Below are 16,510 nucleotides of genomic sequence, written 5' to 3' on the forward strand. Positions count from 1 at the left end.
AGCGTTCTCACAAAGTGGGGTACAGGCTTCTTCTTTTTGTAAGCAAGTTTGCAGTACACTTTTGTTACATGGTCTACCGCAAATCAACTAGCAGTCCTCCATGTTGCTAGAAGTGTGCCTGAACCACTATAAATTCTGAACCACTGAAACAAGGTCAGCAATAAATATGAAGACATCCTGGATAACACTTGCAAACATGTTGCTGTTGCATACCCTACCACCTGCCATGACACTAGTACGGTACCTCTTTAGCATTCCATATGCAGCCATCTCTAGGCACTCAGCCTTCAGTGGTGGTGTTTCAGAAATATGTCCTCCATCACTCATATATCTTTGAAAAATAGTCTAATTTGGGGACAGGAGTGGGTTGGGAAAGAAGGGTGATACAATGCAAGGGACAATTTCATTGGGGAAAGTCAGGTCACTGACTTTTTAGACACAACAAAGGGCTAAAATAAGGATGCCAGATGCTGGGGGGGGGGGATAATGGTTTGCTATTGTTCTTAGTTTCATTATGTGAGATACACACCAAAGAGAAAGTATTCCTAACCACCTTGGGTAGCTAACTTTGACAAAAAGTATGAACTGCTATCAGTTAAAACTTGCCTCAAAAAAGCCTACTAGTATTTTTGTTCAAAGTGAATAAGATAAAGTTGTTCCAATAAGAGTACACCTGTGATCTTAAAAATTTGTTTGCTCCTCGGAAACACAATTGGCAACAAATAGTAATTGGAGGGGCTGAAGCATGTAGCAGAATGGAACCTTCCTAAAGCTTCAAATATTGGGGCACGGGTGGGAACAGACCAATTCCATAGTGACCTGAACTATCAAAATAGGATGCCTCTATTTCTCCAACATATGATGGACAGACAACACAAAGCTTGAGATGTGTTTCTAATTATTATTATTTGAGGCTCTGTCCATGATTTTGTTCTGCTGTCAGTGGATAACGTTGCTCCAGTTTTTGCTGCCATGTTTCCTAATGAGTAGAAGAATGCCAGTCACAGTAAATGGCAGTGAATAGGTGGGGAATCTATAGGTCAAGAATCCATAAAAAGAGGTGCAATGAATTGTATTGTTGTAGAGTTGGAAGGGTCCACCAAGTGTCATCTAATCTAACTTCCTGCAATGCAGGAATCTTAGCTTAAGCACCCATGACATGACAGATGGCCATCCAACCTCTGCTTGAAAACCTTCAATGATGGAGAGTCCACCACCTGCCGAGGGAGTCCATCCCACTGTTGAACAGCTCTTAACACCAGAAAGTTATTCCTAACGTTTAGTCAGAATCTCCTTTATTGTAATTTGAATCCATTGATTCGGGCCCTACCCTCTGGAGCAGGAGAAAACAAGCTTGCTCCATCTTCCATGGGACAGCCCTTCAGATATTTGAAGACGGCTATCATACCATTGCTCAAGTCTTCTCTTTCTCCAGGCTAAACATACCCTACTCCCTCAACTGTTCCTCACAAGGCTTCCACACCCTTACCTGAGTCAGTCTAAGTAGAAAGTTGTGCTCATTTTCTGCTTGCGGTAGACTGCAACATGGTAGGCTGACTTTGATGCAATGCCAACATGCAGTTTAGCAATAAAACAATGGGTGATATTCAACTACGTTTTACTCAGAAACACTGAAATTAATTAATACAACTAAGTTAAGGCCATTGATTTCAATACTCTGAGTAAAACTTAGTTGAATATCACCTAATGAATCTATTTGAGTGATTGGCTCAGATACTCCCTACCACCCTCTGGCATGGCCATCAGGAGATTGGAAGACTTTCCTTCTGTTTTTAATTAATCACAGTTTCTCATGCCATCCAAACCTGGCTAGCTATGACAATTGTTAACTATGCTTAGTGGAAAGAAGCCAACGTTAAACCATAGTTTCTGAAGCTGGCTTGCTTTCACTAACCATACTTAAGATTAATCACAGTTTAGGGACACAGGTGGCGCTGTGGTCTAAACCACTGAGCCTAGGGCTTGCTGATCAGAAGGTCGGCGGTTCGAATCCCTGCAACAGGGTGAGCTCCCGTTGCTCGGTCCCAGCTCCTGCCAACCTAGCAGTTCGAAAGCACGTCAAAGTGCAAGTAGAAAAACCACTCCAGAGGGAAGGTAAATGGCATTTCCGTGAGCTGCTCTGATTTTGCCAGAAGCGGCTTAGTCATGGTAGCCACATGACCTGGAAAAACTGTCTGCAGACAAACGTCAGCTCCTTCGGCCAGTAAAGCGAGATGAGGAACGCAACCCCAGAGTCGTTCATGACTGGAGTTAACTGTCAGGGGTCCTTTACCTTTTTTAACACACTAAACTGTAGTTAATCTAAGACAATTCAAAACTTTCCAATCTCCTCGTGACCATGTCAGAGGTGGTAGTAATAGTAATGTGTATTGTAACATTTGTGCAAAAAATGCAAATCTGAAATAGTCAGCATATAATATTGCTAGAATGCTAGTAAATGACTGAAAATTTCAACAGTAGCAATTAAAATGTTTTTTAATTTGCCAAATATAGATATTACCACATATTTCAGAAGGCAACCAGTAAGTCCAAAAATATGTTTTATCAGGTTTCGGGTTTTTTAGTTGTTAAGAATCCTGACCCATCAGGATATATAACAAACTATAAATTTAAAATAAATAATGCTAAGCTATCTAAAATATCAGCCCTTGATTTTGGACATTCAGAATAACCAATACGGCTTTTAGTTACTATAACTAGCTGAACAAATAGGTTTATGATAGAAAACCTGGCACACTTCCAGCTAAAATTAAGTTTTTTATTGTAGCACATGCTGCTTCAAGTTACATTTCCCATGCAGCTAGTATCAGCTGAATAAATGCAGCAGTGAAACTCATCTGTACTTTACCTTGGAAAGGGAAAGAGAGTCCACACAATGGTCTCATCCCCAAAGTAAGCCCTCAATCAAGGCCTGCATCTTGGCAGTAATCTTAAATGATTATCACTGAATTATACTAGTTATCTCAATAGTGGCGCTGGTTTGTCTAGCTCAGTGGTTTTCAAACTTTTTTCTCTGAGCCACACTTTCAGAATAAAAATTTGCTCATGCCACACCAATACTTTTATTGACAAGAAATGGGAAACAAAAGGAAACAACAACTAGAAGTGTTAGATTTATAACATAGAACACAACTACTTTATAATATGATCATGCGACATCCATAAAGTATAAAACAATGCAGCTATATAGGAAAAATGAATCATTCCCAAAATACAATATTGATTGTCCTTAAATCTTCCAACCACAATTGCCACACTCTCCTGCCACACAAGTGTGGCACATCACACCCTTTGAGAACAACTGGTCTAGCCAGAACATTTGAAAACAACCATCTGTTTTAAACAGAGGTTGATGACATCAAATTAAGCTGAATACAAAGAAATGCTACACAAACTGAAAAAAACCCACATAGCAAAGGATTTTTATGGAAAACCCATGTGTGTCATGATTGTGGATTAGTGATTTTGCTTTTTTTTTAATTGAATTGTGGGTCACTGTTGGACAGTCTCTCTGACTTTTTGATAGCAAGAAAATACTTTAAAATGTTGTCCATCAGGGAAATTTCCCCAAAAGCACTTTTAAACAACAACAAATATTCTAATGAGGCCTATAATCTCAAGCTTTTTAAAACTGTAATCTAAGGCAACATATTTCTTTCAGCAAACAAGATAATTCAAAAATAGGCAAAGAACAAAAATGCCAGTTACATGTTATTCTGCAGAAGACTTCAAAGCAGTATTTCATGTAAAAGCTCTTTGGATAAATGCACTAAATGTAGTTTTCAACTACAGGTTTCATTTAAGGAATAGCTTTTGTGCATTTAGAGGAAAAGAGACATTTCAGAAGCATGTTTTCATCTAAAACACACATGCAAGTAAGTGCGGTAGCTACTTCAAACATGTGGAACCAAAGTGACTTATCTCTCTTATCCTTTCACTGATAAACTGGCTCCTTCAAACTGACAGTTTTACAGACATTTGCAAGGACATAAAAGAAAATGCAAATAGATCATCTGTCTCGCACCCTTCTAGTGAAAGCTTATTGTTTATTCAAGGTCCCCAAGGGTCTAAACAAATAATGTCTCTAGCAATAAACTGTCCTTAAAAGGAAGTGCTGCTCCCAAAATGCTTGCATGTCTTTGAATGTACATATGCAAAGAAAAGTGATACCTAATGTGCAGTTTAATGACAAGGCCACAGCTACTAGAAAAAGCCGCCCCCGCCTCCCTTGTCTAACAAAGTCCAGCAAGGATCAGAAACAAAGGATTTCTTTTTTAAAAGGAGTATCTAGTTAAATAATGATTTGGTTTCCTTGCTGAAAACTTTCTGGGCCAGTCTACAGGGAGTAAACAAAGAAAAACTTAAACTACTAAAGATAAATTATTATTTACTTTAAAAAAAGAAATCCTTTTCTCTATACCAAGAACTCCACAACATTATTATGCTGCAAAAACCTACCAAGCAAGCAGGGTAACATTAAGGAAACACTATGGGGCACAATAATTACTCTTCAGCATAACTCAGCAGCTGAATTGCCCAACCCAGGCTTCCTCAACCTCGGCCCTCCAGATGTTTTGGGACTACAACTCCCATGATCCCTAGCTAACAGGACCAATGGTCAGGGATGATGGGAAGTGTAGTCCCAAAACAGCTGGAGGGAGGGCCGAGTTTGGCCACCACTGCCAAACTGATAGTGGATGCCTTAAATGTTCAGTTTTACACATTCATGGCATGAAGCCTAGGCATCGCCCCATGAGCTGGCATTTATGTTCTGGGGACACCATACCTTCCTTTCATATTTGTTACTGGAGAAACTGCAACTGTTCCCCCTAGGTGGCATTTTCACTGCCATTCAGAATGTGGCTGCGTAAGTGAGCAATGTGTGGTAAAGCACAGGCACCCCCAAACTTCGGCCCTCCAAATGTTTTGGACTACAATTCCCATCTTCCCCGACCACTGGTCCTGTTAGCTGCGGATCATGGGAGTTGTAGGCCAAAATATCTGGAGGGTCGCAATTTGGGGATGCCTGGTAAAGCACCTGCTTTTCATGAAGACAGTTCTAGCTCAGTCCTTAGCATTGCTGGACAGCAATGCTGAGTTCCTTACCTGAGACCCTGGAAAGGTCTTGCAAATAGACAATTCCAGGTAGATGGACCAAGTGGCCATCCAAAGTGGCTTATGTAACCCGCCTGGTGTTCCTCATCTAAAGCATCTGAGCGTCATGGTTTCTGGGGTGGTGATTGAGGGACTTAACAAATGAACCATAAATAAGAACTACAGCACATTTATTTGCAATTTTGTTTTCCACAATTCATCTCCATTTCTCCCAACTTACCAGGAGAACCTCCCATTGCATCTGGAGCTTGGGCAGAATCCAAAGAAGAAACCACACTGACAGCATTTGTGGGCAAATTTATAGTGGATGTAGAGGCAGCCAGTGACTTCTTTGGTGCCACGACAACACTCCTATGAGGGGGGGGAAACATACAATTCAAGAACCATTAAATGTTTAAGGATATCTGTGTATATTGTTATGATATTCAGATAACAAATTACGATTTTTTTCTAACGAAAACCTTTCAGCCAGGTTTGAAGGTTCATATATTACCAAATAAATAAATAAAAATTGTCCAGTAGCACCTTAGAGACCAACTAAGACATTACCGGTTTTACTTTTTGCAAGGCTATTGTTATAGAAAGTAAGATAACATCCCACATTTTTATATTAACTGCTGCAAAAGAATAGTAAACAAAAATACTGGTTATTAGAGCATAGCAGTCACCACTGGAGGCAGTGCTAGTTCAAAAATTTAAACACTTCTGCTTAAAGTACATTAAGAGAAGTACAATAGGGGAATACACATAAGAAAACTAAATCTCTTCCTCAGAATCTTCAGTTCCTTGGTAACTCATTGCAGAAATGACCTAAGAAATCAATGGCCTGTTTGTATTAATACGTCTCACATGATTACTCAAAACTGAATACAACTCCTGTTTCAGGCATCAGGGAAAAGAATATCTTTTGCATTACTAGGACATAATTATGACAAACCAATTTCAATTAAACAGTGATGCTTTATTCCAAACACCTAAAAGGCCCAGTTAAACATACGCTAAAGACACTTTTAATTGCAAGTTAGCTCCATAAACATGCAAAACCTCAGCTAATGAGCTAAAGACTACAGCTGATATATTGTGCACTCCCAGAGCAGTGCTTCCTTTTAATTACCTGGTGTTAACTATAAGCCAAAAGTCTTCAACATTCAATTTATTTAATCACATCTTCTGTTGACAGTACTGTAAGTACAGGTTGAACGTATTCCCTTAATAGCATTAAAATATATTCAGTTTCTAAATAAAGTGTGTTAAAACTAGCTCCAAGTTAACATACGATATATAAAAAAACTTTTCAACACTTTATAAACGTAATTTTGAAAAGACAATTTTTCATTGTTCTCATTTTTAAGTCCCAGTTATTATTATTATAACACTAAACCATATCCTTGATTAACTAACTGTTCTGAACACTATTCACTATAGACATGGCAGCGTGTGCCATATCATTATAAGGGTGACTGCTAATGTTAACTATACTCTAAAAGATGGAAGCAACAGCCACCTGAGCCCCAAGCCAAGAGAATGTGTTTAAAACCATGAATCCTTCTCACATATGCGTAGAGTTGCACTGAACAACTGCACTGCATAAGGAAACTAATACGAATGTGTATGTGAACTCTGGACCTGATCCTAAATTCACAAATGAGTAGTACTGAATTAAATTAAATGTGTACATAAAGACTGGGGTCATAGCTAGCCAAATTCAGTATCCTGATACTGGGAATTTATGTATGAATTAAAAACAGAAATGAGATGATTACAATAAGGATGATCAAATAGGCACCAAAAATTAGAACCTTTTAAGAACACTGGTGGGAGATTTAATATATATTTCTGCATAAGTGTCAACTACGGGATTGGCTCTTCTGGGGAGAATCCAGAAGGGACCTGCAACTAATTTGGTTAGAAACGCCAAATTTTCCCCTTGGTATCCACTCTTGAGAACAGAGCATTTTGGAGCTAGTTGTCTGACTAAATTCTCACCAGTTTCCTTAAGAAATGCCTTTACTGAGATGCGTTTCCAAGTGATGCCCACTGCAGTCGTAGACGGCTGCAACAACATCCCATACGCAGACAGGGTTTGTATTCGTCATCAACCTCAGGTGGAAAACATCACTCATTATCTGTTAGTCTGCCCCTTATATAGAGACCCAAGAGATTGCTTTCTAAAACCTTTGTTCATACAAGCAAGCAAGCACACCCTGGCATAAATGGTTTTGCTATTTTATTGTCATTCATTTGGTGAATGACAATAAAAGCTTTGTAACACACCGAGTGGCTCTCTATGCACTGGGTGCAAAAAAAAAATCAGAAAAAAATGAGTTAGATAAAATCACTATAAATTGTTGAAATCAAGCAGGATCTAAGTTTGTTCGTGTCTCTGGCAACTTCTCTCTTTTACATCATGGATTTTAGCAACTTGGATTTAAAAAGGGGGGGGGAATTATTAGAATTGGAGCTGTAAGAGATGCTGGAGGGAAACTGTTTTAATACTCAGGAACTTGGCAAAACCTTTGCAGCTTTTTCTATTACGGATGTATTTTTTGTGCTATTTTATGAATAGTATTGCTTAATACACCTTTGTCATGGCCTTTGGCTAGATCAATAAACTTATAAACTGAACTGAAATATATTTCTAGGTACAGTATATACATTTAGTATTTTCTCTATCCATTTCAGTTTGGTTTTAGAGTAGGATACAGTACAGAGACAGTGATGGTGACATTTGTGAATAATCTGCGTCTAGATATTTAGGAGAGTGTAACTGCTGATTCTCAAGGCCTTTCAGTCATTTGATTACTTCTATGATGACATATATCCGAAAAGGATCTGACTCTAATCCTACCTCACAGGCAATCCCAGAGTTGATCATTTCTTCTGTTTGCTGGGAACTGTCTAAAAAGGTAAAGGGACGCCTGACTGTTAGGTCCAGTTGCAGACGACTCCAGGGTTGCGGCACTCATCTCGCTCTATTGGCTGAGGGAGCTGGAATACAGCTTCTGGGTCATGTGGCTAGCATGACCAAGCCTCTTCTGGCGAACCAGAGCAGAGAACAGAAATGCCGTTTACCTTCCCGCCGGAGAGGTATCTATTTATCTACTTGCACTTTGATGTGCTTTCGAACCGCTAGGTTGGCAGGAGCAGGGACCAAGCAATGGGAGCTCACCCCGTTGTGGGGATTCGAACTGCCGACCTTCTGATCAGGAAGTCCTAGGCTCTGTGGTTTAGACCACAGTGCCACCCGCGTCCCTACCCTATCTTAAAAGGTAGACTATGCAAGTAGATAAATAGGAACCGCTACAGCGGGAAGGTAAACGGCGTTTCCATGTGCTGCTCTGGCTTGCCAGAAGCGGCTTTGTCATGCTGGCCACATGACCTGGAAGCTATACGCCGGCTCCCTCGGCCAATAATGCGAGATGAGCGCGCAACCCCAGAGTCGGTCACGACTGGACCTAATGGTCAGGGGTCCCTTTACTTTTACCTATCCTTTTAAATAGTTATATAACGTTTTCCTTGAAGGATGAAGTACAGAATCTGGGTGTATTCATCGATACCATTGTTGTTGTTTAGTCGTTTAGTCGTGTCTGACTCTTCATGACCCCATGGACCATAGCACGCCAGGCACTCCTGTTCCACTGCAGCCATAAACAGGTGTGGTTTACTGATAACACTGAATATATCACTGGTGCTCTTTCCTAAGTAGCATTACGTAAATATTCTATACACTACTGTATTTGTTTGTTCTATTCTTTTTTGTTTCAAAGTCGGTCACTTCTCCTGATAAAGATCAGGAAATTATTTCAGAAATAATTTCAGAAATGCTTACCTGGGAGTAAGCCTCATTCAGCTCAAGGGGACTTACTTTTGAGTAGACTTTTGAGTAGATTTCAATGTAAGCAACTATTTAGTATTTATGTGTATTTATTTCATAACTTGTAAAAACTGTACCATTTTAAAGAAAACTGCCCCACGCATGGGATGCCTCCATGTGTTCATATATTTCAAAAGGCAATTTTAATATATGTATACACACTGGTGTATGATGTCTCATATGCAACACAACTGAAACATCATCAAATACATCATAGCCTGAAGATCAGAGTTGTGATAATCCAAATTATGCTTAATGACATTGCTCACTCTTGAATGGGCAGATTGCCTAACTGAATATTGCCTACTTCACCTATTTCTGAAAATATCCACCCACCAAAAGTCTCATTGACTAAACGTTTATTCTCATATTAAAAAAGAGACTCCCAAAACTCTATAATAAATTAGTTCAAAGGTTCCCAATTAGGGGTTTGGGGGCCCCTGAGGGTCCGCAGAAAACACCCAGGGGGTCTGTCCCATCCCTTGCCTTCCTCCAACTAAATTTTTGACATTTTTGCATGGTAATATCACAAATTTTGAGATGTTTTAGCACTGTGCTATTTTTCAATATGTTGGCCAAAATTGGTTTTGAAATCACACCACGGTAACGATTTTGACCCAGCAATACGCAGCAATATATTGTTCCTTGCGTGAGGGAGAACAGGAGAACCAATTTAAAGCACCACACCGATATCACATGATGATATCAGCTGATAACGCTCGCCCCCACTTCAAGGCACTGTGGCACTACCTTCCCCTGGCACTGAGGCAGAGCTCTTTTCTCAGTCAGCAGGAAAGCAGCAGCAGCCACAGTGGATGTGTATCCTTGCTGACTGTCCCATCCTTATCCCCTCAAAACATGCAGCACAGCTGCTCCTTCCCTCATCCCCACCCTGATTGGCACCCCCACCCACCCGCCTGCCCAGTCTCTGTGACTGCTCCTTCCCTCATCTGCACGCTTGAGCTCCAATTTCAGACACAGTGATATATCAGAATATTGTGATGTTTAGCTGCTGATATATCAACATGTTGAAAACCAGATATCGCTCAGCCCTAGGTTTTTTTTTGTTTTTTTTTTTAGTACAGTGGTACTTCGGGTTACATTACCTTCGGGTAACGTAACTTCCAGGTTGCGAATGCGGCAACCCCACAAGTGTATACTTCCTGGTTTCACCGCGCACACATGCACAGAAGCGCTCTATCACGCCGTATGCGTGCACAGAAATGGCGCCTCAACTTGAAGACTTTTCGGAACAAAATAAGTTCATATCCGGAGAGTCCACTGTATACCTAAAATCCTTTGCTTGTTAGGGGGCTACCTCACATTTTGTTCAAAAATATTGCTTTGCAGAGGTAGCTACAATAGAGTTAACAAAACTTTCAAAAGTAGGGGGTCCGTAGCTTGGCTTTTGAAAAATAAGGGGTCCTCAATAATTAGCTAACTAAGAATCACTGGATTAGTTCATTTATTACATGTATTATATAATATATTAAATCCCCACGGTAAGGCAAGGAGTGCTGCTGTTTTATTTAAAGGACAGCCTTGAAAAAATTGTTGGTGGTACAGAGTAGGAGCTTGAAGCGTACTCCTTTGAATATCACTTCATCCAACTAATGAATTATAAAAAGAGAGAAAACTTTAGTGTGAGCATCCAGTATCCCAAAGGTCAGGTGCAATCTCGTGAACCATATGCAGGGAATCGGAAGCAGCCCTGAGGGTGCAAAGTGAAACCTGGAGACTAAACTATACAGTGGGCGGGGGGGGGGGGGGTATCTGTATGGTCAGGAACTGAATCAGCATGGGGTAACATTTAAAGGTCCCCTGACTTTGACCTTTTCATTCCCTCTGAACAGCGCTTGCAGATGTTACAACTTTCTGCACCTGTCCCTTGTCCACAAGGCCCGCCACAACACTCAGCAAATACAAGTATATGCCGAAACCATCTGCAGAAAAACCAGCAACATAAACTTGGGGGTCTTCCTGGACTGGACTGGTTGGGGAAAGGCCGGTCTGTATGAAGATGAAAGGTCAGTCACAGAGCACTGAAAATTAGTGCGGCTCTTTAGAGTTTGGGGCGGGGAATAGGTGTGGAGAGGTAAAAGGGGCTGGTTTTACTCTACTAGTTCAAAAACAGTCAATCTTTGACTGCACCTCTGTAGGCGTAAGCTTAACACAGAAATAAGGCAGCACACATTCGAAACTTGTTAAAATTGTTAATAAGCACATGCAACATGTAAAGGGTGAAGGATGGTGGTTAAAGTCACTCTTGTGCATTTTGTCAATTCTCCACTCCTAATCTGACATGACAAAGGAATAATAGTTCAGTTAGTTTCCAGCATTTGACAGAGACTAATGGTCTCATGCCTTTGAGGGAGGAGCCTATAAGCTTTTACCATATATATTTATTTATTACCATAAGTTAAAAAATGAAACCTATAAAATCGGAGAGCATGTGTGCTTTTCAAAACTAGTTTTCATTGCACAGAGCAGTCAATGTTGAGCTTTCTCTCAACTTTACTTCCTTAAAAAAACCATAAACAGTACTGACCTTATAAAAATGGGTTTTAGTCACAATTAAACAGAATCATATTATTCATCAGGACTATTAAACTAACTACCAATGTCTTTACTGTAACAACAACAAGAAGAACTTATTTTTGTTCCTGAAAGGTTACAGAGGACAAAACACGGCAAATAGACTGCTAATTCAGTGTCTCTACTGGCTTAATGAAAGAGTCAGACCAGGCCTTGAACTTTTATCAAGATAAATCCCTGTCACCCACTAATCACCAGACTGGATCTTCACATAAGATAAAAGAGTAATTTTTGGCATGGGAATGAGCGCACACACCTTGTTGTTTGCAAAAACCCACAACCTGGCACTCTTTCAGCAAGGTTTCACTCACATAGCTGTTACTGTATACTCTCCAGCTATGCCTGGAAAGTTGATAATCCTTAAGATATGAGGAGAGTTTTGATTTCTGACACAACATTCCTGAGATAAATGCAGGATCAGAGAGATGCTTTGAAAGTCCCAGAGATGCTTTGCCGTAAAACTGCTACACTGGGGGGGGCGACTTTTAACAAGGTGTCTTTTCCAACTCACCCACCTCTCCACCCCCCACAGAAAAAAAAATGAAAAACATGAACTCGCTGGGCTTTGTGTTCTGCACCAGACAATACATTAAATATAAACCAGACACACTAAGTTATACAGAGCATCCTGAAGTCTGCTTGTCCAAAGTTTCCCACTGTAATGTTAGTATATTGGTGTGTCCCTGGAGATGAAAACCTCTTTTTGAATGTAGCTCCAGTTTCCTGAATACAAGGTCATAACCTATTCTATCCACCCTCACCCCAGAACTGCAACAGACCCTTAGATGTCATCTGAAAGAAAACATGTTTTCCCACCAAATTTACAGCATCAAGACTGGATGACTTTAAAACTGATAGCTGCAGGGGATTTTTTTTAGCTGTTCACGTTTTAAAATAGGTATTCTGTACCCACAAATGTCTTGATTACCTTCTCTTAAGAAGATCCATGTTACACTTAACAAATGCATAGTACTTAAATAAATCTTAAGAGTAAAAGGTTTTAACTTGTGACCATAGAATGGAAAAAAATAAGAGCAAGACATCATTCATAAACGTATTTTTGAGTCTACAGTCACTGGCTTCATTCAGTCTTTGCTACATTAAACTGAGCACTTGCTGGCACAGCTAGAGATGATTTGGCAAAGGGCTATGAATATAAAGAAGTGAGTATCATTGATACCGAGGACCGGGCATTATGTAGGGGAGACACAGGCAGGATAAGGCACGTGGTACAAAACTGATTACACTGTATGGGATGGCTATACCATGATGCAGTCTTGAACTAAGTGGAGGCTGGGGGCCATAGAGGCTGGTAAAAAGTAGCAGGCAAGGGGGCCAATTGGAGGTGGAGCCAGAGCCAGTAACAGGCGGACCGAATTAATTCTAGTTTCCTATTTTCCTCCCTGCTGAATTCTACAACGTCAACAATGACACTAAGGAGAAGGAGACTAGCAGCCAGTGCCACTCCTTGGATTGACTGTAAGGAAAGAGGCAGATGGTGGAGAGCAAGACTCCACTTGGTTTGGAGGTGTCCCACTTGCCCTAATGGACCAGCCTCCACTGCCTGAAATGCATCAAGATATAACTTGTTGACTCATGGTTCTTATTCTTATTACTTAAAACAGAGCAAGGTTGTTGTTGTTGTTTTTTTAAAAAAATGTTCTAGGATTTGGAAGTCTGTAGTTAAAGGAACCTGCTGAACTGGTCGAAGTAGAGAACTGTCTTAGTTAGCCAGTTAAGTACCACTAACAGCACTTTAAAGAATGAGCCATGTTGCCATAGACACACAAGGAGGAGGGAGGCGGTGCGCCTTGGATGCCACATAGTCGTAGGAAGGAGAACAAGAGGCCTGGGGCAAGGGGCTGCTTCTGTGACAGTCTTTGAGTGGGCTGGAAGCTGGAGACGCAGAGCGCCTTGACTTTCTCTGCAGGCTGAATCCAAAGCTTATGGCTTTTAAGGGAAGGAGTCCCTAGAAATCTAATGGGGAAGCAAGATCTGTTGGAGTGTTAATGTTGTGAGCCCTATGTTCAGTTGCATACATGTGAAATAAAACTGTATGTCCTAAAGACACCCCAGTGTCCACTGAGCTGCATTCAAAGGAAGCTAAATCCTGGGTGAACACTGGAACACCTCGGCTCTTGTCAACTGGAGAGCACGCAACATTACTGTTTATTTGTAGTATCTTTTTATTTTACTTTGGTAAGCTGCCTTATGGCCGTAGGCATAGTATATACAGTATCCCTTGAATAAAACTTGACACTTTCCAGTTACAATTTATTCCATGCTCCCCCCCCCAAGTAACAGGAAAGTGCAAAATTGCTGTTAAATTTCTGCTCTTGGCAGTGCTTCTCTGCTAAGCACATCAAATTCTACTTTACACTACCCATGTTCTAACCATCTGAGAAAGCTGTGGAGATGAGCCTTACAATAAATAATCAGTAGGGTTCTAGAAGTTGCCTTCTTGTACTCGACATCACTGGCAGATAAAAACCACTCTATCTACTGTGCGTTATCTTGTCCATTTAAAATACAACATATTTAGTTGTAATTTTTAAATTCCATTGGACTGAGACTTTCCTTTTATTGAGCCACAGTGCTTGGATCCCTAAATTTATTTTTGTAAAACATATATTTACCAAATATATTTGGTATAAAATAAAAAAATCACATGTCTGGAAAAATAAAATAAAAAGCTCAGCCCCTCATATGATAAACTAATATTTGCCACTCCAGTTTCCTAATTGTTGCTTTGGCAATATCTTTTAAACAACCAACTTAGCACTAATTTTAATACAGCTGTGATTCTATAGTTTGCCACAATTTCAAGAACAATATGGCCAGTGTTTCCAATGCATTTCAATCTAATTAATATAAACTACCGAAAATGTTGCAAGCCCTCAGTATGCTTTTCAGATGTGGATGACAATGGGTTGGATCCAATGTTAGTTATGCATCCAATGAAATTAAAGGACATGACTTTCTTAAGCCCACTACTTTCAATGGGATCTACCCTGAGTACAATTTGGATGCAACCCTAAATAATTTTTCATTAGATTGTAACATGCAGGTTCAAAATCTCAAAATCAACAGTTGAGCTTTGCATTATTAAAATTATAGGATTGGTTCAGGATTGCAATTAAAGCATATTAAGTATAACGTTAAGTAAAATTGGATGCTAGAATGAAATCAATCCCTTGAAAATGTCTGACATATTGTTTTAGTTTAGAATTACCGGTATCTGCATTGTTACGTCAAAAAAATTTTTTCAACAGAATTGTTTAAAATTATTTGCAGAGACTCTGAAGCAAACAGTCCCAAACAATGTTTATGCTGCTATCGCAACACCGTTATTTTTTTTTTAAAAAAAAAAACCTTACATTGTGCACAGTTTTAAGTAAAATAGATTCAAAATGCAGTATTTCTTACCTGTCAAAGGATCGAAACTGTACAGGCTGTTCGGCAGCACCATCCCCAAGGACTCCAAGAAAAGCCGGTGGAAGAACTGCCGGGTCAAGTGTGGCCCCATCTGCAGGAGCACTGACCAAACTTCTTAGGATATCTTTCACATTGACATTTTTTGCCGTTTGCACAGAGGATGCAGTTTTAGTGTCCATCTCAGTCTGCACTTCGCTTCTGCTTTCTTGAGATTTATTGACTTCTGAAGAAAGCGTACACAGTACTTCACTGATTGCATCTGGGCCTGCAATGACACTTTGTATTTCTGCTTCTGTAGCAGCTTCAGAACTGCGGTCTAATCCGGAATGTGCTTCCTCCTCAATACCTGAATCTCTTCTTTGCACAGACGCAACTCTTTCCAACTCCTCGGCAGGTAGGGGAGCCACAGCGGTAGTAGCTGCAGATGGGTTTTCTGCATCTTGAAAGATGAACAGAAGGAAATTGTCACCAGAAGTTTACATCAAGGAGCCTGAAAACTTTTATTATTTAAAAGTACAGTGTTAATGAATATATAATTCCAGCAATACATTTCTTAACAAACATCAGATTATAATGAAAATAGGTTTCTAAAAAGGAGATACCACAGAGAGAAACAGTAGTTTACACCAGGGGTAGGCAACCTAAGGCCCGGGAGCCGGATGTGGCCCAATCTCCTTCTCAATCCAGCCCGTGGACGGTCCAGGAATCAGCCTGTTTTTACATGCGTAAAATGTGTCCTTTTATTTAAAATGCATCTCTGGGTTATTTGTGGGGCATAGGAATTCGTTCATTCCCCCCCCCCAAAAAAAAATAGTCCGGCCCACCACAAGGTCTGAGGGATGGTGGACCAGCCCACAGCTGAAAAAGGTTGCTGACCCCTGGTTAACACCTTCATTCCAACCACAATTACTCCAAATCAAGGGGATGTCTGTTGTGCTAGTCATACCGATGAAGCAGGAGGTATCAGCATGTGTTGTGTGCCGGAGCCCTTAAGAGGAGCATTCACACACTCACTTGGGCACATGCAGGGTTGGAAGGGTATAGGTGGGCAGACATGCCAAAATAACAGAATAAAACACAGCAGAAAACACAATTCAGTAAAATATGTAAGCCTGCTGATATGGCATTTTAGTCATTTGCATTTGGAAGCACCTCCACACCAAAATGCCTTCCTTTTTGGCCCAAAGCGCCAAAATGTGAATATAAGTATTTTTATCAATTCAGCAGTCAATATATTGATATCATTCCATCACTGATCCATTATGACTGAAATGACTGGGGGGGAGGAAACATTTTGTTAATGTTCTGCCATACTTTCCCCATCAAAAATGGAAATGCGCTAAACCAAGTCATGTATAAAAAGACATTTTAAAGGTGAAGAATCCTACTGGAAGTTTACCACTAACACAGTATTATCACCACAAGGAACGCCAACAAAAATATTAAAAATTAATGTTCTGGGCAGCAAAC

The 16,510-nt window shown here is 40.2% G+C and overlaps 1 protein-coding gene across 4 annotated transcripts in view; it reads right to left on the bottom strand.

The window, feature by feature from the left end:
- The window catches only part of LRBA (LPS responsive beige-like anchor protein), a 357,361-nt gene that overhangs the window by 258,193 nt on the left and 82,658 nt on the right, over positions 1–16,510 (bottom strand). For all 4 annotated transcript variants that reach the window (XM_035113958.2, XM_035113959.2, XM_035113955.2 and 1 more), the window contains exons 30-31: positions 15,032–15,479; positions 5,357–5,487 (exon numbers count right to left, since the gene is read on the bottom strand). In XM_035113958.2, coding sequence (XP_034969849.1) covers positions 5,357–5,487; positions 15,032–15,479 — 579 coding nt within the window. The remainder of the gene's footprint in view (positions 1–5,356; positions 5,488–15,031; positions 15,480–16,510) is intronic.

This window comes from Zootoca vivipara, chromosome 9 (genome assembly GCF_963506605.1).
Source record: "Zootoca vivipara chromosome 9, rZooViv1.1, whole genome shotgun sequence".
In the NCBI taxonomy this organism is placed as follows: domain Eukaryota; kingdom Metazoa; phylum Chordata; class Lepidosauria; order Squamata; family Lacertidae; genus Zootoca; species Zootoca vivipara.